Genomic DNA, 25,419 nt, shown 5'->3' on the forward strand with positions numbered 1-25,419 from the left:
CAGCGTCTGTGGTGAATTACCTTGAGCCCGTCAGCACAGCTAGTCACACATTTGTTACCATTTATGTTCAAAACAAGGCGGTTACACGCCGCTTACGGCGCCTGCTGTACGCAAAATTATGGCCTTCGAGACTTGGTTTTGTTTACGCGCCGTGGGTTTGCGTAATCTGAGGGAGCTGAAAGAATTTTTTTAAAAATCTAATTTACGTTTTGTTACGTTAAACTGACACCTATGAAAAACTCGTACGGATTTTACAACATTGTGGTTTCCTGATAAGTACGTCGCCGTGAAAGCTTTAGCTATAGGCACGTCGCCTTTCAATATAACGTCTTGTTACCGTTGTCTTATTTTAACGTCTTCGATTTATTTTTGCTTGGTTGAGCGTCGTAGACGGCCTCGTTGCATCGCCTGCCGATTGCGCAACGTAATCATTTGATAATGTGTCGTTACGTGATCAATATAAATAGAAATTTGACGCTCCTTCAGCGAAAACTGCGACTGATCTTGATGCCTTCCACTTGTGCATACGAAGCGTGTTCGCGGCGAAACGCGTTGCTGTGTTTGTTCGGCGTGGGCTGTCATGTGGAGCAGGCATGAATCATGCTTACGTTTGCAAGTTCGAAAGTGTAGAGCGTAGTGACCGTTATGGACAGCATCAACAAGCCACTACTTCCCGTCTCATCGAACGGGAATACAACATTGCAGTCCATGTTGGGGCTGAACTACCGCTACTGCTTCAGCCTGATTGGAGTGCTTAAACTTATAGAAATGGTAATCATTATTGCTCTTATCGCTCACCTGACTTTCAAGTAAATGCAGTCTATACTGCGTTATGAGCGTAAGGAAAGTATTTTCACGCTTGTTTCCGCCTTCAGCATATAACCGCGCAGCCGTTTCTTTCCTCGTTTAACTATTTTCGTTACGAGTGGAGACTGTTGTATGTTAACAATGTTGAGCTGTGTTCCCGGTGGACCTGATCCTACAAACTCTTTTTCAACTCATCATGATTGGGTGAGAGAGCCTGCCTATCCCAGTTTAATTTAAGCATGTTAAGGTGCAAAACGAGAATATTTTATTGCTTTATTGACATAGCGAACACGTTTCGTAAATTTCATATTCCGGTCACTCGGCATACTTTCGAAAGTGCCCTTGTGACACCAGTATACCGCTGTTTCGAAGCGCACTAAGTATAACTATTCCGAAAGACGCGATACGAAGCTCGTTATCATGATCTTGCTTTCTTTCCTTTATATATATAGTCATATCATAAGAAGCCAACAAACACTGACACCAAGGACAACATAGGGGAAATTACTTGTGCTTAATAAATGAAATAAAGAAACGATAAATTAATGGAAATTAAAGAGGATGAAAAAACAACTTGCCGCAGGTGGGAACCGAACCCACAACCTTCGCTTTTGGTTCGGTTCCCATCTGCAGCAAGTTGTTTTTTCATCCACTTTAATTTCCATTAATTTATTGTTTCTTTATTTCATCTATTGAGCACAAGTAATTTGCCCTATGTTGTCCTTGGTGTCAGTGTTTGTTGGCTTCTTATGATATGACTAATAAAAATTTAGCCCCTCTGTTAACCCCATTTCTTCTCGGTTTATATATATATATATATATATATATATATATATATATATATATATATATATATATATATATATATATATATATATATATATATATATATATATATTTATTACAGTTGCATACTACTGAATTAAGATGCTTGGTCAATATGCTTTAATTATGCGTTTAATTTGTGCACGATGCGTACTTGGTGCTGGTGGTATGCCACCAATATCTCGTGTACGGCCACTTTTCACTGTAGGTTTTAGGCATGCCATTACGGTTTGTACAAGTGGCTGTAGTCATTCGGAATTTTCCCGTCTAATGGATTCCTCTTCCACATCTCATGTTTGTGACACCATTCTACCAAGACCAAATTAATGTCATGAATACTGTTGCTTTTACACAGAATTGAAAAACTGATCCAAAAACAATAGGAAGTGCATGCAAGAGCTTATAAGAAGTGGTAGTTAGGCAAGGTCTGAGCCTTACCCTAACAAAGGGATCCTGGCTGGTCAGCAAATCCACTCATTGGAACATAGGCAGTGAGCTGAAGCTTGTCCTATGCAAGCCACTGTAGTTGGCGACAATGTAATAATGCTGTGATAGATACATTGATGTCCAACTCTAAGAGAATTTGTATAGATGTGCTAGTCAGTTTGCTCTTTTCCTCGATATCACAGCAGAGGCAGACTTCTTTGAATATTGGCTTCCCTTGAGAACTATTGTTTTGGAGCATGGTGGTACATAGGGCAGCTGCAGTGTAGTTTTATGGTCAAAGTTTGTACTGAATTTATTAAGGTTGTTGCTGGGTAGGCTACTTACAAGTTGCCATTTTCTAGTTTGCTTTAGTTTGCAATTGCTTGTGCTGTGTGTCTCCCTTTTGTCTCTTGCAAGTGAGATCCTTTGTGCCAGTAACTTCATGGCTCTCTCTTCTATTTTGCCGTCTATTCAAACAAAGTCTGGTATACTAAGTTGGCAGATGAACATAACAGGACTTGCATTTCCAAATACCGCTAAAATGACTGCCATGCTCACTCTTCTAAACTCACTAATTACTGTAGCATATGAATAGAATTGCAGTTATAATTACAGGTGACTGGTTACCACTAAAGCCACAAGTGGTAATTTTCACTTCTACTCTGTTTTGGCTTTATGTGTACATGAATAGTGCAAATGTATTATTAACACAAATAAGATTGTACTTTCACAGTCCTAACTTGATAAGTAAGCATCATAGATCTTGGCAAAAGATAAAGGAGCTTTAGTGGCACCTTATATACAATGCGATTTCCATAGTACAAAGCCATGACCCATTATAATCTAACCTGCAACTGCTCTTTGCAGCCCTCCATTTATCATCTCTTGTGCAGATGAGTACAGTGCAGAGTGCAGAAGCTCTAACTATTGACTGTGATATTGTAAAGAGTGCAATAGTTCGGTATAGAATTATATTGTTTAAATAGAAGTGTACAGTAAATAGTCTATTATGACTCATGTTGTTATCGTGCAGCAAATGTAGCCGTACACTTGTGTAAGTATTTTAACTCCTGTGTCATTGGCTCCTCTAATGTGCACTTCTTATCAGGAACACATCTGTTGCAGTGGGTAGCTTGTGAAAAAACTACTACTGCACATGTGTGAAGTGTAAAAGTGCACTTTTGGTGCCACCTGCTTGTTTAGAAGATGCATGTGCGGTGCATTGTGCTTCTACTGTGTTGACCTGGTTCTACTGGTTCTACTGGTTTTGTTGGAGCATGCCAACACGTAAGCAATGCTTTTCACCAGAAGTCAATCTAATACTTATGCACAAGGCTCCATTTTGTGTATGTATAGTTTCACTTCCAAAGCCACAACTAGCAGAACCCTGAGCTTGCTTCCAGCACAAAAGTGCTACAATTGACATGATGCTTGTTACATTCTCCTGTTATTCTTGCTGTGTTCTGCTTACCTTCGCCACTTGTATGTTTGGTTGGCAAATAAAGATTAGAGGTAATGAACACTTTTCTGGAAAGAACAACCGGGTTACTCACAGGTTGCTTTTCCTTGGATGTTAGCAAGTAATAGTTCAGATATCTCCATGACATTTACTTTTCCACTGCTCTCTATTTTTCATTCTTTTAGGAGCTTAAGCAAGAAAATAAATTATTTCTTTAAACTGCATGTCTGCACAAATTATACTTTCTGACAAAACACTGCAGTAGAGAGTCACTGCAAATAAGCATTGTGCCTTGTGCCCTCTCACTCCTCTACTTTGAAGTAAAATGATGCAAGAGAAAAAATAATTTCAAAGAGCTTTGTTCATTTTGCCAAAGCATGCAAATATTTACTGTAAAAGAATCGAGCCAAAAATGTGTGTCCCGCCCCTGAGTGTCACTTGGCCTTCATAAAGAAAATAAAAGAGGGAGAACATTGTTCATGCCCAAGTGATGGTTCTAAATAAAAGATTATTGATTGCCTTGGTCCTCTTTCAATTGCAGGCACTGAACGTGTTGTGCATACAGCTAATGCTGGAGTACTGCAACCCATCTTACAGGGGTGTCTCCTGGGGCTTCTTGGGCACAACAGATGAGACGCTGTTCATCTTGGGCAATTTCAGTGCACTCATGATGAATGGTCTCTTGTTCCTCTGCTGCGTTCTCTCAGGTGCCACAGCACTGGCTCTGTCAAAATCCCTTTTAGTAAGTGTTCTCTTTTAAATTTACTTTTGTCTTATTCTATCGTCATTTTGTATATGTGTGATGGTTACTTCTTTCATAAATTTGACTTTCAGGTTGGTGCTATTATCTTTAGCCTTGGCTGTGTGTGCCTTACAAATCTAACAAAAGTGATGCATTTTTGGTGAACAGTTTGTGTGCAGAGCCAACAGAGGAGTCTCATTTGCATTGCCTTGAAATGCAAATTAAAATAATTTTTATTTGAACAACTCTTTGGCATTGTAGTGACATGTTACGTGGCATTAACAGCAATGAAGAAGGTTCATAATAAGATATGTCATCTTTATTAACTTCTCAACCTTGAAAATAAAAATTGAATAACATGCACAAGCAGTCGCCTCCTATGGTGTGTCAGGTTAGATACACTCAAGCAAAATGCCACAACCTCCGGGTAAGAGGGCTTGATTTTGGTGATGATAATTCTCTGCTGGCTATTTATGGTTCTGCCCAGAGTAATAACCTTGTGCACAATGGCGAGTTGAAATAGCGGTTTAAACAAGCATTTCTCAACTTCACTGCTACTAGCTAGCTGTGCTGTCTTCAAAAAGCTTGCTGCTGCATGCTTATTGACAAGTGTCCCTCTTTTAGGATGTGATGGGAAACCTGGCACACTTCCTTATCTGCATTGGGAGCAGCTTAGTTTTGCTGTCATCAGGAGTGAACCATCAACCAAGCTCTAGGTACAAGGAGTACATATTTCAAGGAAAAGTGACTGTCTCGGTAGGTGAAAGTATCAAACTTTTACTACCAAATATCTTTATACTATAATGTGAGGTAGCTATTGTTGTTATGGAATGAATAGTAACTCTAGGTAATCTGAGCAGAGAATGATGTATTCACGGCAGATTACACTTTTTTTTTTGCATATATGCCGTTGCGTTGCTTATTATGAATTTACAGCTGTGTTCTTCGAAAGAATATACATGGCATACTTGATGGAAATCAGCTAATATCATCAATACAGTCACATTTACTGTGAGCGCTTGTTAAGAGCTAAAAACTGGGCTTAGTGTGCCCATTTGTTCATCTGTTTGCCGTAATAATTGGCTGTGCCAATGTGGTGAAAGTCATTACATCAGACGTGTGTTGCTCAGAGCCGAGGGGGATTCCCCGAGCTGCGCAGAATAATGCACAGTAGATAAAGAATGTCAGAACAGAGCTCTGGAATGTTGGTTGTGAAGAATCACTTTGTGAACCCTGGGAGTAGACTAAGCTCTTCGAAAACTCTAGGCAGAAGAAGGCAGAAGTAGAAACTCGATAAGAAGTGGCAGTTATCAGCTAGAAAATTGATGTCTTTACCTGGAGGACTTTCTTAACATTTTCAGAAGTACCTTGCAGCTAGGAGATTTGAGAGATTTTCGAGTATGTACAAGTGGCTATGACCTCACATGCTTTGTGTACTTATTGTGAGTTTCAGACAGCAGTTAGCAGTAATTAGTTTAGGGAAGCAAATACTCACTAGAGTCTGAGGAATCTTCAAATCTGGGAAAGTAATGATTTTATGTGATGGCAATGATGATGACAGTATGGAACTGTTAAAAGAGTGGTAATAATTCAAATCATAATTTAATAATAATAATATTCAAATAATACAACTTTTGTTGCTAATCATGGAGCAAGACTACCCGCCGCGGTGGCTTAGCGGCTATGGTGTTGCGCTGCTAAGCACGAGGTCACGGGATCAAATCCCGGCCATGGCGGCCGCATTACGATGGGGGCGAAATGCAAGAACGGCCATGTCCCTTGCATTGGGGGCACTTTAAAGATCCCCTGGTGGTCAAAATTGATCCGGAGTTCCCCCACTACAGTGTGCCTTATAATCAAATTGTGGTTTTGGCACGTAAAACCCCAGAATATAATATATGTGGAGCAAGACTCTCGAACCTTTTTGGCCTAGGGGCCACATTCTTGAGGTTGACAAGTGGTAGTGTTACAAGGTCTGTGCATGCAACATGAAAGACGGGACTCACATTTGTCGTTTCTTACACTCTGGACAGATTTTATAGCATTTTTGCAAGTTTTCTCAACATGATCTTCTCAAATTGCTGTTCATAATATTCTCATGTGATAATTTCACAAGAGGGAGTAGCATTATAACAATGAACACCATCATGACAATGAACACGAAAGGCAGTGAGATAAACCACGGCCATTGGGATGTGGAGGAAATGACCTTGTTGCTTAATGTTGTTAATCACAGTGCTGTATGAGAATTTTGCGATGGTTTGACAGATGAGCATCGTGAAGATGGCAGGATACTTCTGGATGGTTGCTGTTTTCATTTGTCTGAGAAGCCAGTCAGTGGGACTTTTCATTGCCAGCAATACCCACATGTGATGGTATCCAATGACAGAATATACTGCAAGATGCAATCATGAAAACCGTGTTGGCAATGCAACACACTGCAGGGCTGTCATTCAAAGAATCTGTAGCAAATAAGGGAGCACATGTGGTGCAACAGTGGAGTTCCCTGTGAAGTGCGATCTGTAGCTCATCGCAAGAATGGCAGAGAAGCTTACTGCAGTCTCGTGGACTAGAATTGCTTATTAATAAAGTTAAATCTACAGCAGTTGTGGGAATTAACATTAGGTAAACACAGATGTGTGTAAGACAAGGTTATACATTTTTATATTTGTTGGGCTTTGCTGATTATAACAGCCTTCATTAAGCAGTAATTAAGACTTAAACCCCTTGTTGCAATATACCTCATGGTGCTTAGAAACTTTGAGATATTTATGGAGAGACATGAAGCAGAACACTAATGCAGTGAGTTCGATGCAATATTGAGCAGCCCACTCAGTCTCGTTATAACTTTGTATAACTTATAATTTGTTCCAACTTATTACTATAACTGAGTGTAAGTAGCCTGCTCTCAAGCATGTCTGAGCTGATGCTGCTTCATCATCATCATCATCAGCCTAGTTACGCCCACTGCAGGGCAAAGGCCTCTCCCATACTTCTCCAACTGCCCCGGTCATGTACTAATTGTGGCCATGTTGTCCCTGCAAACGTCTTAATGTCATCTGCCCACCTAACTTTCTGCCGCCCCCTGCTACGTTTCCCTTCTCTTGGAATCCAGTTCGTAGCTCTTAGTGACCATCGGTTATCTTCCCTCCTCATTACATGTCCGGCCCATGCCCATTTCTTTTTCTTGATTTCAACTAAGATGTCGTTTACCCGCGTTTGTTGCCTCACCCAATCTGCTCTTTTCTTATCCCTTAACGTTACACCCATCATTCTTCTTTCCATAGCTCGTTGCGTCGTTCTCAATTTCAGCAGAACCCTTTTCGTAAGCCTCCAGGTTTCTGCCCCATATGTGAGTACTGGTAACACACAGCTGTTGTACACTTTCCTTTTGAGGGATAGTGGCAACCTACTGTTCATGATTTGAGAATGCCTGCCAAACGCACCCCAACCCATTCTTATTCTTCTGGTTATTTCAGTCTCATGATCCGGATCCGTGGTCACTACCTGCCCTAAGTAGATGTATTCCCTTACCACTTCCAGTGTTTCGCTACCTATCGTAAACTGCTGTTCTCTTCCGAGACTGTTAAACAGTACTTTAGTTTTCTGCAGATTAATTTTCAGACCCACCCTTCTGCTTTGCCTCTCCAGGTCAGTGAGCATGCATTGCAATTGGTCTCCTGAGTTACTAAGCAAGGCAATATCATCAGCGAATCGCAAGTTGCTAAGGTATTCTCCATCAACTTTTATCCCCAATTCTTCCCACTCCAGGCCTCTGAATACCTCCTGTAAACATGCTGTGAATAGCATTGGAGATATCGTATCTCCCTGTCTGACGCCTTTCTTTATAGGGATTTTGTTGCTTTCTTTGTGGAGGACTACGGTGGCTGTGGAGCCGCTGTAGATATCTTCCAGTATTTTTACATATGGCTCATCTACACCCTGATTCCGTAATGCCTCCATGACTGCTGAGGTTTCGACTGAATCAAACGCTTTCTCGTAATCAATGAAAGCTATATATAAGGGTTGGTTATATTCTGCACATTTCTCTATCACTTGATTGATAGTGTGAATATGGTCTATTGTTGAGTAGCCTTTACGGAATCCTGCCTGGTCCTTTGGTTGACAGAAGTCTAAGGTGTTCCTGATTCTATTTGCGATTACCTTAGTAAATACTTTGTAGGCAACGGACAGTAAGCTGATCGGTCTATAATTTTTCAAGTCTTTGGCGTCCCCTTTCTTATGGATTAGGATTATGTTAGCGTTCTTCCAAGATTCCGGTACGCTCGAGGTTATGAGGCATTGCGTATACAGGGTGGCCAGTTTCTCTAGAACAATCTGACCACCATCCTTCAACAAATCTGCTGTTACCTGATCCTCCCCAGCTGCCTTCCCCCTTTGCATAGCTCCTAAGGCTTTCTTTACTTCTTCTGGCGTTACCTGTGGGATTTCGAATTCCTCTAGGCTATTCTCTCTTCCACTATCGTCGTGGGTGCCACTGGTACTGTATAAATCTCTATAGAACTCCTCAGCCACTTGAACTATCTCGTCCATATTAGTAACGATATTGCCGGCTTTGTCTCTTAACGCACACATCTGATTCTTGCCTATTCCTAGTTTCTTCTTCACTGTTTTTAGGCTTCCTCCTTTCCTGAGAGCCTGTTCAATTCTATCCATATTATAGTTCCTGATGTCCGCTGTCTTACGCTTGTTGATTAACTTAGAAAGTTCTGCCAGTTCTATTCTAGCTGTAGGATTAGAGGCTTTCATACATTGGCGTTTCTTGATCAGATCTTTCGTCTCCTGCGATAGCTTACTGGTTTCCTGTCTAACGGCGTTACCACCGACTTCTATTGCGCACTCCTTGATGATGCCCATGAGATTGTCGTTCATTGCTTCAACACTAAGGTCCTCTTCCTGAGTTAAAGCCGAATACCTGTTCTGTAGTTTGATCCGGAATTCCTCTAGTTTCCCTCTTACCGCTAACTCATTGATTGGCTTCTTGTGTACCAGTTTCTTTCGTTCCCTCCTCAAGTCTAGGCTAATTCGAGTTCTTACCATCCTGTGGTCACTGCAGCGTACCTTGCCGAGCACGTCTACATCTTGAATGATGCCAGGGTTCGCGCAGAGTATGAAGTCGATTTCATTTCTAGTCTCACCATTCGGGCTCCTCCACGTCCACTTTCGGTTAACCCGCTTGCGGAAAAAGGTATTCATTATACGCATATTATTCTGTTCTGCAAACTCTACTAATAATTCTCCTCTGCTATTCCTAGAGCCTATGCCATATTCCCCACTGACTTGTCTCCAGCCTGCTTCTTGCCTACCCTGGCATTGAAGTCGCCCATCAGTATAGTGTATTTTGTTTTGACTTTACCCATCGCCGATTCTACGTCTTCATAAAAGCTTTCGACTTCCTGGTCATCATGACTAGATGTAGGAGCGTAGACCTGTACAACCTTCATTTTGTACCTCTTATTAAGTTTCACAACAAGACATGCCACCCTCTCGTTAATGCTATAGAATTCCTGTATGTTACCAGCTATTTCCTTATTAATCAGGAATCCGACTCCTAGTTCTCGTCTCTCCGCTAAGCCCCGGTAACACAGTACATGCCCGCTTTTTAGCACTGTATATGCTTCTTTTGTCCTCCTAACCTCACTGAGCCCTATTATATCCCATTTACTACCCTCTAATTCCTCCAATAACACTGCTAGACTCGCCTCACTAGATAGCGTTCTAACGTTAAACGTTGCCAGGTTCAGATTCCAATGGCGGCCTGTCCGGAGCCAGGTATTCTTAGCACCCTCTGCAGCGTCACAGATCTGACCGCCGCCGTGGTCAGTTGCTTCGCGGCTGCTGGGGACTGAGGGCCGGGGTTCGATTGTTGTATTCATATAGGAGGTTGTGACCAAGTACTGCACCAGGGTGGCCAAGCCTGCTCTGGTGAGAGAGTGCGTTACCGGTTCTGGTCACCGGGATCAGGCCGCACTCCAGGCCTGTTTGTGCAATTTTCTCAACACACGGTTTTTTTTTTTTTTTTGTATTTTCCGGTGGAGAATAGCGCGGCACCGGGATTTGAATCACGGTCCTCTTGCACTGGAGACGGATACTCTACCGTCCCCGTAGGAGTTAAATTAAAAATTAATTTATGGGGTTTTACGTGACAAAACCACTTTCTGATTATGCACGCCGTAGTGGAGAACTCCGAAAATTTCGACCACCTGGGGTTCTTTAACGTGCACTTAATTCTAAGTACACGGGTGTTTTCGCATTTCGCCCCCATCGAAATGCGGCCGCCGTGGTCGGGGTCCGATCCCGCGACCTCGTGCTCAGCAGTCTAACACCATAACCACTGAGCAACCACGGCGGGTCCCGCAGGAGTTGTACGCCTCATTTAACCTACAGTGGTGCCCTACTTGGTCAGTCAAGGTGGACCAATCTGAGCTCGGTTATACCGCATGGATGGCACTCGGCTAGAGAACCTGGTATTTATGACCTGCACATGTGAGTGTGAGGCCATACATATTTGAAGATATATATCTTTCTTTTCTTTTTTTTTTTTTTTTTTTTTAGGAGGGTTCCCGTACAGTGATAAATAAATAATGCTGCTTATAATTTCTATATTTCACTCACTTACTGTTACAAGCTAGATGCGGCTTTTCCTTGTTGCATCTGCCGTTAACCACCCTCATGATGAAGCTCCCCGTTGGCCTGCTTAAAGGCACAGGAGTCCACTGCGGTAATTGAGAACACAACCGTGCCATCACTTTCTTATGACAGCTTTACTCCTTACAAGCACTTACTATACATTGGGGTCACACCATGCCAGCTGGAAGCAGGCTGGGCACTTTCGTGATGGCTGCTGCCATCCATAGACTGGATTTGATGCACAGACACAAGTTTGGAGGGGCCAGTCATAGAGAACAACGTATAATTTCTAAACATACACTTGATTTTATTTTAACAAATTTTTCAGTTGGGAGTGGTTTCAGTTTGAGGGTCTTAAGTTTTCATAGTTAAGACTGCTGTTAATTACTGTTAATTGTTGCTGTTAACTATATGGCCGTAGAAAACTGTCAGCTTTACTAATTGACATCTGCTTTCCAAGCCCAGTGCATGTGTAATCATCTGGTCTGCTCATCACAGCAGCCTTTTCAGTGTGATACCATCTGTGCAGGCACTCTGTGGTTTCATGCTGCCATGAACTGCATTGTGTGTAACAGTTTCAGAAGCTGAGATCATATTGTAAAGAAAAGGCTCACTATTTAATTGTTGATTGTTGGCAGGTTTCATGTTATGATTCATGTCCCTGTGATTGTATGTACACGATTTGAAGCAACAAAACATGAGAAGTTTGATCCATGTGCTTCTTTGGTAGCAGACAAACATAAGTGTGCAAAATCGTGGTTTTTGCAGCCAGTCGTTACTGTCAAATTGTGACGAAGCTTTACCTATGGACCACTACACATGAACTAGAAGATAAAATTATTGCCATAGAAAAAGGAAGTGATATGCTGGTAGAAACATTTCAGTTAATGAGAGCATTATGTAATTATGTTGTTTAAAAGAGGTTATTCATGTCAAGCTAACTTTTCATTTTTCTTCTTAAAGCAGTGAATGATGACTGAGTGATATTAAAGGGTGTACACATTTTGTGACTGCACCCCACCAAGATAGTAAAGAAAAGTGCGACCATTACCCAAGTGCATACATGTTCCATAAGGCGCTTAAATGGACCCTGAAACGATTTTGACGATTTTCTACAAACGTACTGAGTCGTTAGAGTAGGTCCTTCTGATAATTAATTGATGCATCTAAGTGCTCTGCGTAAAGCTTGTAATTTATTATAAGGTTTTAAATATGCACATCGCTGCCGATTGCAGCACACTGCGCGGCGGAATTTTAAGCCGCCCCTACCCATATGACGGAAATCACCCATATGACGTCAGTGGGGCGAGCTATTGGATTGGCTGACCAGGGCACGTGATCAATAATTTTTCCAACTTTATTGTAAACAAATGATGTTCTTAATAGTTGAAATGTTAGTTAATTTGTTTTTATAAAAAGAAAGTAACATAAAGGGAATGCACAAGAAATATTTTTCAGTACACTTAAGCACTTCCGGCACATAACAAGTGCCGTCTGCTTGTGTTACAATGTGCTCCGTCTTTGACGAGAGCTCCGCCGTCAGTGTCGGTCTGTCTTCTCGCGAGCGCTATGATTAGACTTTGTTGCGTTGTGCAGGCACGTACGCAGGATTTTTTTTTCGGGGGGGGGGTGGCCCAAGCCAAGGTAACTTTTCTATGCAAATGGGGGGGGGGGGGTGTACCTTTACTAGCACAAATGTGAATAACGCCCACCATTCGCCACAAAAACGCGTAAACCCACAAAAGAGAAATAAAATAAGGTGTATCTGACAGGTATACGCCTGTGCGATACACCTCTCCTTTCCTTGGCAAACAAAGAAGCACGTCAAATGGACTCGCGCTGGAAAGAAGCGCGGGAAGAACACTGTCAAGAACAAGTAAAGAAGCGAAAGTGTAAAATTAAGATTACTTTAGTAGAATAGAACTTAAAAAGAACAGGAGTTGGCAAGAAAGGCACACGGACCGTGCTAATTTGTGTTACTCCGCCAGCCAATCACAGAAGCAAACAAAACCATCGTCATGCAGCCTTTTCAAAATGGCGTCGTACTTGATGCCTCCGGAGCGTCTGCTGTTCTTGAAGAGTCTTTTCATCGGTGGAAGCAATCAGGTGTGCAACAGACATGGACTGAGCATGGAGTCTGAGCATGCAGTATGGAGTCTGAGCATATGACTCTTAAAAGTCTGCGATGCAGTTCATTTCACTGCTGAACCCATATTATTCATGAAATTTCGCTGCCAACTGAAGTGAAACTTCACAACAAATAGTTGTAGCGAAGCAAGCATGTTATTTCAGTTCAAAAAAGAATTGGGCATTCGCCATTCCACTATAATAGGCTAAGGGAAAAGCATAACATTACGCGCTAATAATTTTATTTTTGTAGTTACCGCCTTATTTGGGTAACAGAAAAAGCTTGAAGTACGAATTATTTGCAACCTCGCAGAGGAACAGTGGCTGACGGTTATGAGGGCATGGGCGGGGCTTCATTGCAGACTTAAGTTGTATCCGACTATATAGTAGCGCTTTTTTAATTAGCTCCGGAAGAATTGTACAGAAATATATGTTTGCGCAACAATCACAGTTCTTTTGGGTCTCTCGTTTACTGCTCTAACAAGTTAAGTGCCACAACCGACTCGTATTGTTATTTGGGAAGTTACGTTACGATGCGTGGCCGCCAGTTGCGTACAACCACGTATGGAGCAAGAAGCTGTGATTCTACACCTACTGCGCCCACCACAAAAAGTTAGAAAAGCACCTACATAAGTACAGCAGAGAAGTGGCTACGTTATGCGGCTCGAATGATAACTGTAGAAGCGTCATTCAGAACACCCGGAATTGTCCTCCACTTTCAGCGGCATTCTCTCTACTTCCTATTTAAATAAAAAGATATTGATCCATAAATATTTTCATAAACAACGGTTAAATTTGTTAATTTTCGATTTTCGTCCCTGTTTGGATGTTGCCTTGGCTCTCTCCCTTAGTAGATCGCTTAATTTCTCAAATCCTTGCGACTCTTGTTTCCAGTTAGCAATTTTGGCATAAAATAGGCGTACAATTAGGGAAGAACCAGACGAGTTAACGTGTGACAGTCATATTGCCTATGAGTTTAAGGGTTATTGCAGGGTTTGATGATCGACGCTGTCCTGCATTACTTTATTTTCCACCTTATCTAACCCATATCACGGGTGTATGGTTCCGAGGATCTGTCAGCGTCGCGGCGAGCCGTCACTCGAGAAAATAATGAAACAAAAAGAAGAGTTAAACGCAATTGGCATTTTCTCTGACCGCAGCTCGTTCCACGTGCATACAGACCAGCTGACCACGAACTGAATCCTTTTCCTGGTCCCTGGATCAGTGTAAACGAAGAAGGTTGAACTAACGAAGCAACAACAATGTGCGTGACCATTGAATAGACGGTGACAGTTGAATGCATCCCGAGTTAATCGCGCGGGCACCGAATTGATGACGAAACTGGCCTTCATGTCCCAGAAGACGCCGAAAACTACCGCCATCCAAAAGGAGTGAGAAAGGCAGCAAAATGTTGACCGCCGAATAGCTGTCAAGTCTCAACATTGATTTGGCGGCGCTTTAGGAATGTATGTGAGAAGTGGGGGTGGGAGGGGGGGTATGCGTCGTAATTTCGGGGGGGGGGGGGGGGCCGGGCCCCGCCGGGCCCCCCTTGGGTACGTGCCTGGCGTTGTGGACTGCAAACGTAGTGACTGGCAATGTGTCAAGCTGCGACATCGTGTCCCTCTGCAAGCAAGTAGACGAACGGACTGGCTGCAGCGCATCGGACTGCCGCTATCCGATCGGCGCCAGGATTTGTGCGATTGTGGCCGTCACTTTACACCGGAAGATTACTAACGCAATAGCATTTCGCGAGTCCGGTATTAGGGTAAACGCAAGCGCAAAAGGGACAGGGCCTGGCCATGTCCCCTTGCGTGTCGTTTCAGGGGATGAACAGAAGCGCAAATGTGAACGGTCTGCACGGTGCAGCCACCTGGTGGCATAGAGCTCAACCACACACAGTAGCAGTAACGAAATGTATTCTTCATTGCTGCTAGTGTAAATGTTTCGCAGGAGTGTAATCGTTAACACGTTTTTGTAAATGTTTAAAACGTTTTACACTTGGTTAGAGCAATATTAACTCTTTCTTTGGCTGGTTAAGCTCTGCGCCAACGGGTGGCTGGACCATGGAGACCGATCAAGCAGCTCACGTACGTCTACGCTAAAGTTCCTTCATCAGCTTGAGTTTGTGCTTCCACCGTTCAGTCGAAACGTTCCGCTAGTGCGTGGCTAATGGAATACCAGACACGTTCGGCGCTGCGACAGAATGCTCACAACGCACACTGCTTCGATAGCTCTCGCTTGCGGTTGACGGCCAAGCGGCTAGCAGAGAGGTTTTGTGCGGGCGGGGGCGGGCTCCAAAACAACCGGAAGTGGATGATGTGACGTCGCATCATGACGCAGAACCAGTGAAGACGGAGCTTAGTGACGTTGGCTCAGCGAACGAGTTGAGGAGGAAAAGCATGGCTAGGGAGGAGGGTAACTTGTAATCGCTTGTAGCTCCATTAATACGTAACGCTTCACTTAAATTGTGGTGCGAATGTTCTACTTAAGTTGTAGCCTACGTGTCTACAAAATTTGTCCGAACCGTTTCAGGGGCCCTTTAAGACTTCTTTCCAGATATAGTGATAACCAGTTTTAATAATCAAATTGGGCTCTCAGATGTTGTGAATATTAATTATGTGTGCTGCTTTGCATAAATGTAGGACTGAAACCAGGACATTTAAGTCTTTTAAAGCAATTTCAAGGAAGTCTGTGGCTTGCTGGGGATGAGTTGATAAAATACTGCTACATGTGCTAACAAACTACTGGTAGCTTTATCGTCTTAGATAGCATGAAAAATTTCCAATTACAAGCTTGTCTGTTTGTAGGTCTGACCCACTGCATTAAGTTCTTGTTGGCTTGCATACCCACTTTATGTATAATTGTTGTTTCGTAGGTAAAAGGCTCTGCAGTAATACAGCTGCTGGGATGAAAGTATGCTTTCATCCTTTTAGTGCATGTTGTAACATTGTTTGGCGGTCGGATGAAAGGTTTTGCACTTCCACTATATGCAGTTGTACAAGACAGGAGGTAAAACTTCATAATTCTTTCGAACTTGTCCTTCTGTTCACTTTTCCCACCTCTGCCAGTTTTGCCAGTTCCTCCAAAGAAATGTTTCATTCATGTTGTCGCACCACATATCAACAGTGGACTTGACTGCATCAACCGCTGGAAAATACATTCCTTTAAGGCTGCTTTTCTTCATTGCTGTAAACATGATAGCCTGACAGTGAGGGATCACGTGGTTAAGCCAGGTGCAGTAATACTTCAAACCTACATGCTTTGATTGACTGCATGAGACAGCATGTTGTGTAGCAGAGTGCATTTGTCCTGGAGGATAATTCCACATTCAAGATCAAAATGCTTGAGTATTACTTGGCATTGTTTGTCAGGCCTCTCTGGGGGTATTTTACCATCAGGAGCATCCAAGAAGGTTCTAGATCCCATGGCTTTTTCTGCAGATGCTTGCAATTACAACTTCATGGAATTTGAAAGTTGCGTTTTCATTGTTTCAGCTGTTGTTTGGCTTCTGGGTCAAAATGGTGCACCCTAGCAACTCAGCTCTTCACCATTGTGCATTGCAGAGTGGAGTCCTGCTGTGTATTTCTCTCTCTCTCTCTCTCTTTTTGTCTCCGTAAATTTCACATAGCCCTTTCAAGTTAATTTTACGTGTACCTCACACAAACCTTTCAGGAACAGCTAGCAAGTCATGTGATCTGTGACATAGTCATCACTCCTGAAGCTCACCGTCTTGATTAAAATTTACTCGCCCTGTCATGGGGAAGTACCTCACAGACAATTGAAACCTGGCAGGAAAAATCAAAGAGTAACTCTTGTTCAGGACAATAATTCACCATTCTGCAGTGATTCCTGTATGTTTAGGTGCAAAACATTTAATCCAGTCCTTATAGTGAGAGCATTCAGTATCATGCATGAAAGTCAACAACTGAAAACATGACTACAATTGATTCCTTTAAGATATGTTCAAAGTTTCTCTTATCACAATAAAACAGCGGAGGACATCATGATAAAAGTGAAGTGCAGTATTGTATCAGTGGTTATGCTACACATACTAGCTTGACCATTAATCCTCGTTGGAGTCATGAGTTGTGCTACACATTTCATGTGGCGGGGCTGTGCGAGGAAGCTGCATTAATATGCTCAGCAGGGATTTTAGAGACTTTGAAATATAATAGTGTGATACTGATGTGTAATGCTGCTGTCTTCCAGGTTCTGGGCATAGTGAACTCTCTGCTGTACCTGTGCAGTGTGTTAGCCGCCTACTGGACTTGCAAGGCCAGCAGATACTAACTACTGAATCCCACAGCAGTAACACGTCTGGAGTTGGCGTGCCTTTTTATGGCCACGTGTGAGAGAACTGATCACGAGTCCAACTTGCCAATGTGCCAAAGGCAGAAAGAAGCTGTGCAGACTGGATGGACTCCTGGTTTTTAACTCTGCTGACCTTTAGGCGCCAGCAAGCAAGTGCACCTGCAGGATGACGCTATGCATCAGTTTTTGTGATGTTGAGCATGCTTGGCACACATTTAGTGCCATTTTTAGCACAGAAAGATTTTGTTGGTGTGTATGAAAGCAGCCTTTCAGGTGTATTTTCAGATGACTACTTATCTTTGATACATGAAAGGCAGTCTACTAAAAGCACAAGTAACTAGTCTTAATTTTTGTTGTTATGTTATTTACTGTTTTACTTCTACGTTCTGGAATTGTTGATGTTTCTACTCTAAGTGCAATTCAGCCGTACTCATGGTAGCCATTTGAGAGCAATCTTCTCAAGATGCAGGGCACCTCATCTCATGATGGTAAGCAGCATCAACAAACACTTTGAAAAAGAAGCAGACAGGATGAATGCTGGCCAAAATGTAAATTTATTACATGGAAGAAAATAAGCACTCTGAAAAAGCATGATATTATTAAGCCCACTATAAAATGATTGAGACTGAAAGCAAGAAAAAGGCAGGAGGAGAAAAAAAAGCACCAAGCCATGGCACTACTGCAAAAGCCAAATCATAGGAGGAAGGCAATGCTTAGAGGGACACTAATGTCAAGTTCCAATAGCCTGTTTAAAGCAGGTGCCCAACTTGGCAGGTTAGCTCCTCTCTTGAGCATAAGGTAATGGCTCCAAATTCATGATTAGAATACAATTGCTAGTACTGGTAGTAGTACTAGTAGTAGTAGTAGTAGTAGTAGTAAGGGGTTCTATAATTGAAATGAGAAACAGTTCACCAACGATTACAATACTCTAGTACGAATTCTGAGCGCAGATGTTTAGGTGTTTTGAATTCGTGAAATATTGTGGCAAAGAATTTGATTCTGAATGACAGGCTGCTCTCGGCAGTGGTGATGAGCCTCTGCTCGGGCAGCTCGTTTAGCAGCAGCGGCAGATGAAGCATTTCCACCGGTTGTGTTGGTCATTGTTCAGAAAGAAATCGTTAACGGAGGAACGCGGGAATGCGTGGCTCACGCGGAATGCATTCTCTAGCGGCAACAGAACCACAAGCGAAGAAGCATATGTGCAGTGGGTCCGAAGCCCACGCTAGTGCTTTGTTTCCACGCTTGCCGCATGCCTGGTCGCCGCCAGCACTGCTTTCCCCTCACCCTTTCACCATACCCTCCTCTGCTTTTCTCCTCGCGCCTTTTCACTCTCGCCGCTTTTTTCATCCCCCCCGCTGCGTGCTACATTCACTCATCTTTCAATGAGCTCGTTCACTCTGTTACAAGTGACGCCGACGCTCGCCTCAGTAATGGGTGCCTAGGAGCTGCACTCTAAAATGAGGCACAGTAACTGCCTTTAATACAGAGGAAAGCTTAGTTGCACCATGGTGTCACTACCAGAGCTAGTCCTCGTCTGCTCTACCTATTATGGCTGGGCAGTCTTGACGGCTTTGCAGAGTGCTCTCCGCATGATGGCTGTTCTCAGTCTGCCATTGGAACCCACAGCTGGCAATCTCAATCTGCCACGGAAACAGTCTTCTCCAAAAAGAGCATCAACTGATGCTCTAAATATTATTTAATTCACCATTGAAATTTGCTGCTAAGGTAAATATGTCTAGCTAGAGGGATAGAGGATGTCACTGAAAATCTTTAGCTAGCATTTGACTTGTGCCAGATGGTGACTTAGTTGCCCAGAAGTTCACATTTGAAGATGAGGATGTTTATGACTCAAGTTAACTTACATTATTGATGGGTTGGCACACCAATCAGTGTGTAGCAGGAAAACATAGGCAACCTCGGAAAGTTCGGACCTCATGAGATTGACCTCAATGTTATTATGACCTCAACCTCGCAAAGTTATGGAAAAGTTGAAGTGCAGTTGGTGGCAGCTAGAAATTTTGTGGGGTTGACAATTTTTATATCAACCTCGTACGTGAGCTTGAGGTTGAGTGAGGTTTGAGATTGAACAAGTTTGAGTTTTGAGGTAAAATATTTCTGTAGCTGCTGAGGTGCATAGTTATGCTTCATTCATCAGCGGTATCTTGTAGACATTCCTCTGATGTTACGTCTTTAGAAACATGTCTACATTTAGGTGTTGGTTAGTTATCCCTTTCAGATGCTATGTACACAGTTGTGTACATTGTGAACTCGTAGGCTTTTCCTCCGAGCGTGTTGCAGATTCAGCCAATTTCACGGTTCCAGCTGTATTCTCCACTGTTCATCGTGAAACAGTTTACTGCATCATTTAATGAATGCGAATTAAACAAACATGTGAAGTATTCTGCATGGCAGTATGCGGTATGGCGCCGCCAGATAAGCTCTTAGAAATGTTTACGAAATCAGCATTGTCTATAGCTACAGTATCAGGCTCCTAAAATATCTGCTGATACAACGATCATGAGAGTGTCTTAAGACGAAATTACAACACCCACATGCACCGGGTGTCCTCTCCATGCCGGAATTTGAGTATTGTCACAAACGTGTGCAAAGTGTCATGGTGGATGACTCTGAACGCTCTACACAAAGCAGCGCTCAGCACGGAGCAGGGCAACACTCGGCTAGCTAATGAACCACTGGTACATCTCTGCAGCAGTTGTTTTGCTGCCTTCGTCCTCATTTTGTGAGAAAAATCTTGACAAGCTCTGGGGAAAAAAATAGGTCCAGAAACTTCTCAGATGTCGACTCAAGTGACGGCAAGGGGAGTAATGTTGCTGGAGTTGATTTAATAAGTTCCATTTGCATTGAAGACGTGGATGAAGAGAATGTGCAAGGTGTAAAATTTACAGGCATCTTTAGTACTGCTGAAAATTGTGAATAAAACTATAATTGAAAGATATTGCCTTCTCTTCACCACCCACTTACCACAACCACCAACACTGCACTGGGTGCACAGCACGAAAGCTTACCCCAATGCCACACACTTCTTTGTGTACATGCCTAACTTCATCTTGAAAGTTACTTTTGAAGTGACAAATGCCTATAGTGTTCGAACAAAACGTGCGAACGTGAGCAAGACTGGAGTGCTGTAGAGGTCTATTCAGGTGTGCCACTCTGTCTGAAAGAAGATCAGAATTACTTGTACAGTTTCCATGCCTGAGATACATTGCTGAATTTTGTAACCGCCATGAAGCTTTGTACACAATTGTGTACATAACTGTAAAGCATAAACAATGGTAGTTTCTTGCTTCCCACTGACCTATATAGTTTCAATGAGCCCTGCTTAGGTGGCTAATTGTAAAAAAACAAATTGTTTTTTCTCTACAAATGGCAAGCGGCATCCGAAAGAATTAAGCTATAAGACACCTTGACATAGCATGTTTTGCAGCCAAAATCTCCTACTCAACAAACTTTTTCATAAAACATTGAATTTATTTGTCCGTATAAGAACTTTAAACTTCTTGTATCTGAGGCATCAAAACATATGTACAGTCGCGGACAGAATAAAATGGACCACGGTATCTCCGAAAACGTTTAATTCCCGAGCAGCCTGTAGCAGTAACCAGTAAAACTGCCCACGACAACGTTGTTAGCATATTCTAGTCGAGGTCCAAAACGCAAATACCAGATTACGTTGTGAGGTTGCGGAAATATTCAGCTTTTTCTTAGATTTCATGGTCCATAATATTCTGTCCGCGACTGTACATAAATTTATGTGTAGTAAACACAAGGAGCTACGTACATTTGACGTTGTGTAGCCTGCCTTGAACTCTAAAAATGAGATAGAGCTTGAAGGCCTGACCTCAGCCCAAATAATGAGGTTGAGTAAGGTTGTCAAATCTGATTGGAGTTTTAATTCAAATCGAGCCTTGTGAGGTTGTCCGCCAACCTTTGGTGCCAGGCGCTTCTGTTATCTGTTGATAAGTGACATGGTAGCACAAAGAGTTCGCTGCGCTCCTGCAAATAGCACTTGCAGGGCTCTGTGAAGAAGTAGCACTGGTGTGTCCTTCTATAAAAAAAAGTATGTAAAATTGACCAAAACCAGATTGTCTTTAATGTTCAAAATACTCTATGATTATCTTGTTGTCATCAGTGCTTGGCTACTCTTTTCAAATTGTTGTCAGGATAGTATACATGAGCAGCAATTAGTTCTGCATTACTGAAGTGGTGCCATTATTCCTTTCTGATGTTTCCATGTTTCTGTCATTCAAGGAAGCTCTGTCATTGGTGATAGTAGCACATTTGTCATTTTAAAATAATAATTTATCAATGTAACCCTTTAATTGTTGCTTTTATTGTCCCTTTATTCTGACTAGTCCTGCACCCCTTTCAAGGAGTGGCATTTCAAACTGAGAATTAACTGATGCATGTGGTCCCGCCTTTCATTATATGAAGTGCTTTTGGCTATCTCATGATTGCAATGAGCATGATGTCAGGAAAGCACAGGCACATCATGCGAAGGTGACCTAGAGACACAGTTGCCACCATGTAGACACACACTTGCTACAAATAAATTTAGTATAAGTCGGCACTTGTCCTGTCCCTTTATAAGTCTTTGCTCATGCTGCTCAACATTAGGCAGTCGAGCCCACTTATGATGAGCCTGAATATCGCATTGGATTCTTTGATATAGCAGAATATTTGCAGTGAGTGTACCTTCTAAAATGATACAAGAAGTGTAGCAAAAGTATTTTGAAAGTGCAAATGAACAATGCCCTTTAGTGTTTTCAAGTGAGGAGCGCAAAACAGCAGTTTTCATTTTGTAAGGTGGCAGACAAGAGTTCATATTTAATGGCCGTGTTTCTGACAATTTGCTTCAGGGATGTACATTCCTATGCCCTTCCCTTTGAGGCAGGTCAGCCTGTCTCTAACTATTATTTATGTTTTCTCACTGATAATAATAATGACAAGAAAAAAAAAGCAGATTGTCATGTACGTGATCACACTAGGCCCATCAAATCCAGTGGCACTAATAAAAATCTAAACAAATGGTACTTTTTGGACCAGCCATGGTTGCCTGTGTGAAGTGTATTCTTGTTAATTCCTTCTTGCAGTGATTTGTGAAGGATTTGGCATATAATATGCCATATCAGTTCTGCTCGAAGTGCACTGAAGAACTGAGGGTATTTAAAAGTCAAGCACTTTAGTGTATACTTCAGTTAAACTAGTCTGGCATTTCAAGACATTGAAAGTGAAATAGTGCTAAAAGGATCACTAAAGATGAAAGCCAAGTACACCTTAAGTTGCTAACCACATGCCTGCAAGTTTTATAGTAAGTTTTTATAAATTCTGTGAAAACGCGGCTAGAAGCAAGGCTGCCCTTGTGTCATGCAAGGTGTGATAACAAGCAGGTGAACAAAATACAAGAAGCATTGACATGCAGAATCGGGTGCATAGAGAAGAATGTTACTGTGTTAAGAAAGTGAAAGGGCTAGTATGTTTTTTGCAACAGAGAACAGCACCATAAGATGCACACACATGGCTATGGTTACCCAGTTTTGTAGGTAATAGGAATTTCGCAAGTGACATTGTTATAAGTGGGCTTCACTTTAAATCATTACCAGCTTTTCCAGTGTTCTGCTCACTTGGTTCAGATTGCTGAGGCAGATTTACAGATATTGCTTATTCATGTGAGTACATGCCTAATTTATGAATATTCATGTAATATTTGCTTGAAAATGTGACATACCTCATGTGTTTTGCTTTTTTTACACTTTTGTTTTCCTTTTTGCAGTCATTTTTCAGTAATTTGCCCTGTGATTCTTGGAAATAATTCATCAGCTGTGTGATTCTTGCTCATTTTCTTTTTTGCGTGTGGTGCATGTGTATGTGTGATGCCATATATTATTCAAGCTTGCTTTCAAAGCATATTTACTTTGGTGCTGTCCCTGCTTCCATTTTTGATCTCTGAGACAGAGCAAGATTTAGCCACATCATACATTTGTATATAAATTTGAGGAGGAACGTTTTTAATAATGAAGTTGTATTTATTATTTCCTCCTGTTAGGCAAATGGTGTAGCTCATCCATCCATCTGGGCAGGAATAATGTAAAACTATTCCAATCTGTTTGTATTCCAAGTCTGCCATTAGCCCTCCGTGATATGTTAAAATGGCTCGGGTCCAGCCTACATGGGTAAGTGCCGTGGCCACAGGGGCTGGGCCCAAGCCATTGTAGCCTATCACAGAGGGCTAATGGCAGATTCGGAATAAAGACAGATTGAAATGTTGCTCTGACCCTGATTGCGTGACCAAGCTCATGCGATACTACTTTTCACATCAGCAATTTACAAAGGTGTGACCTTTAAGCTTGAGTATACTAAAAAGAGGATTCTATCGTTGTGCTTAAAAACAACTAGAAAAAATTGTGTACATATATTCTCTGAATTATTTTGTAAGCTTCTATAATAACTTAGTGTTTTTAATACTGAAATTAGGTGTATTGGAGGTTTTTAGTATGATAGCTACACTGACCATGAAAAAAACAGTGAATACTGAGCTCTTTTGGGTTGGGGTTTTTATTGCGCTTTTTAGTGTTCCAATAAAGATAATGTTTTTGTATGTTATTTACAAGTCTTGGACTCCATTATTCTTTGTGTCAGTCCCACTCATGAGTGTTGCCAATTTTTACAAACAAAGGGGGTGAAGTGACAAATTTCTGACACACAGTAACAGGCATTGCCTGCAAGTGCTCACTATCTGTGGCAAGCACTCTTGCATGCTATGCAGCAAAGCTAATTCATCAATGTGTTGCTGCAGGTAAAGGAACAAAAGACCTCTGTGCTACCCATCTATCATGGGAGCCAAATTTGTCGGATGCCTTCCTGCTTTGCCACTTTCAGCTATTGGACTCAACATATCTGACTGTGCCACCAGTACCTTTACTTTCTGCATTTCGGATTATTTCACCTGTTGTGTAGGGTTTTCACTCGCATGAGAGCATATAGTCAATTTTAGACCGACCTACGGCTGAAGCTTGACTAGCAGTCTAATCTCTTACATTGTGAACACTGCCTGCGCAAGTGCCCTTATTCATTACTGTACAATAATGTGCAGCACTCCACATTACTTAACAGTACTCTACAGGAAATGAACAAAGCAAGTGCAGGCTCCATTGCCAATTGTGCATGCACTAGACCAGCTTGCTTTGCACAGAAAAGCTGATTGAATGCAATAATAAAGTATGAGGAGGCTTCTGCATGCTCTCTGACCTGACAACCATTGCTTCACGAGCCGAGAAAAGGCAGCAAGAAACGAACCAGGTTCCTGCTGCAATGTGTAAAAACAAATGCTCCCTACTGCTTTTCCACATAGCATGGGCAGCAAATCTGCATAATAATTTTTTTTTGCATTTTCTTACAAAAGTTGGGAACAGGAGCCAGGTGCATATCCTTTATATATGAGATTTTTTTACGCTTCAGTAATACTGAAAACAGCAAATTATGACTTTCATGTTCCTTAAGGTGCTTCTCAAAAGTTTTACATAAGAATTCTCAAAAAGTGTCTGAGAAATTAATACTGCTTTACATTAATTCAAAACACCAGTGATCAGGCCCACTAAATCTTGATATAAAATGTTAAAACATAAAAGCACCGAAAATCAGCACATTTCCAGCAGGAAGGGAAGAGTTAAAGAAGGATGGTTGTTAATCAGTTGCAAGTCTTTGTTATGGAGTGCACATATTCTGGTACAATTGACTGCATCATTACCACACTTTATTAGGCACTACAGACATTAACCACACTTTAGGCGGCATTTTGTCTACGGCTCTAGGAGTACACAAAGCCTCAACCATACATTTAGGCCGATCTAATGTAACGATTCCTTTCGCTCTATTCTATATCCTTCTTATCTACCGCTCGCAACAAGCCGATCATGGTGGTTATGTAGGCAGAGCACTGCTAGGGATACTGACAAAGCGTGGAAAGCAATAGAGCCAGAATAGAGTTGCTACATTATCTCGGCGCTTGTCAGTCCACTTGCAGGAGTAGCCATGCCTGTGGAGACACATCAGC

The 25,419-nt window shown here is 42.1% G+C and overlaps 1 protein-coding gene across 1 annotated transcript; it reads left to right on the top strand.

The window, feature by feature from the left end:
* Positions 1-325: 325 nt before the first annotated feature.
* LOC129380583 (uncharacterized) lies at positions 326-23,969 on the top strand. The gene is made up of 4 exons (XM_055061996.2): positions 326-771; positions 4,059-4,259; positions 4,884-5,015; positions 17,247-23,969. The coding sequence occupies exons 1-4, from the start codon at positions 646-648 to the stop codon at positions 17,325-17,327; spliced, it is 540 nt and encodes a 179-aa protein (XP_054917971.1). The 5' UTR covers positions 326-645; the 3' UTR covers positions 17,328-23,969.
* The last annotated feature ends 1,450 nt before the right edge of the window (positions 23,970-25,419 follow it).

This window comes from Dermacentor andersoni, chromosome 1, assembly GCF_023375885.2.
Source record: "Dermacentor andersoni chromosome 1, qqDerAnde1_hic_scaffold, whole genome shotgun sequence".
Taxonomy (NCBI): Eukaryota; Metazoa; Arthropoda; class Arachnida; order Ixodida; family Ixodidae; genus Dermacentor; species Dermacentor andersoni.

Excerpts from the sequence above, each read along its gene's own strand:
- LOC129380583 (XM_055061996.2), top strand. The coding sequence starts at position 646 with ATGGACAGCATCAACAAGCCACTACTTCCCGTCTCATCGAACGGGAAT. Across the intron at positions 4,260-4,883 it reads CTCTGTCAAAATCCCTTTTA|GATGTGATGGGAAACCTGGC; the intron begins GTAAGTGTTCTC and ends TCCCTCTTTTAG. Across the intron at positions 5,016-17,246 it reads AAGGAAAAGTGACTGTCTCG|GTTCTGGGCATAGTGAACTC; the intron begins GTAGGTGAAAGT and ends GCTGTCTTCCAG.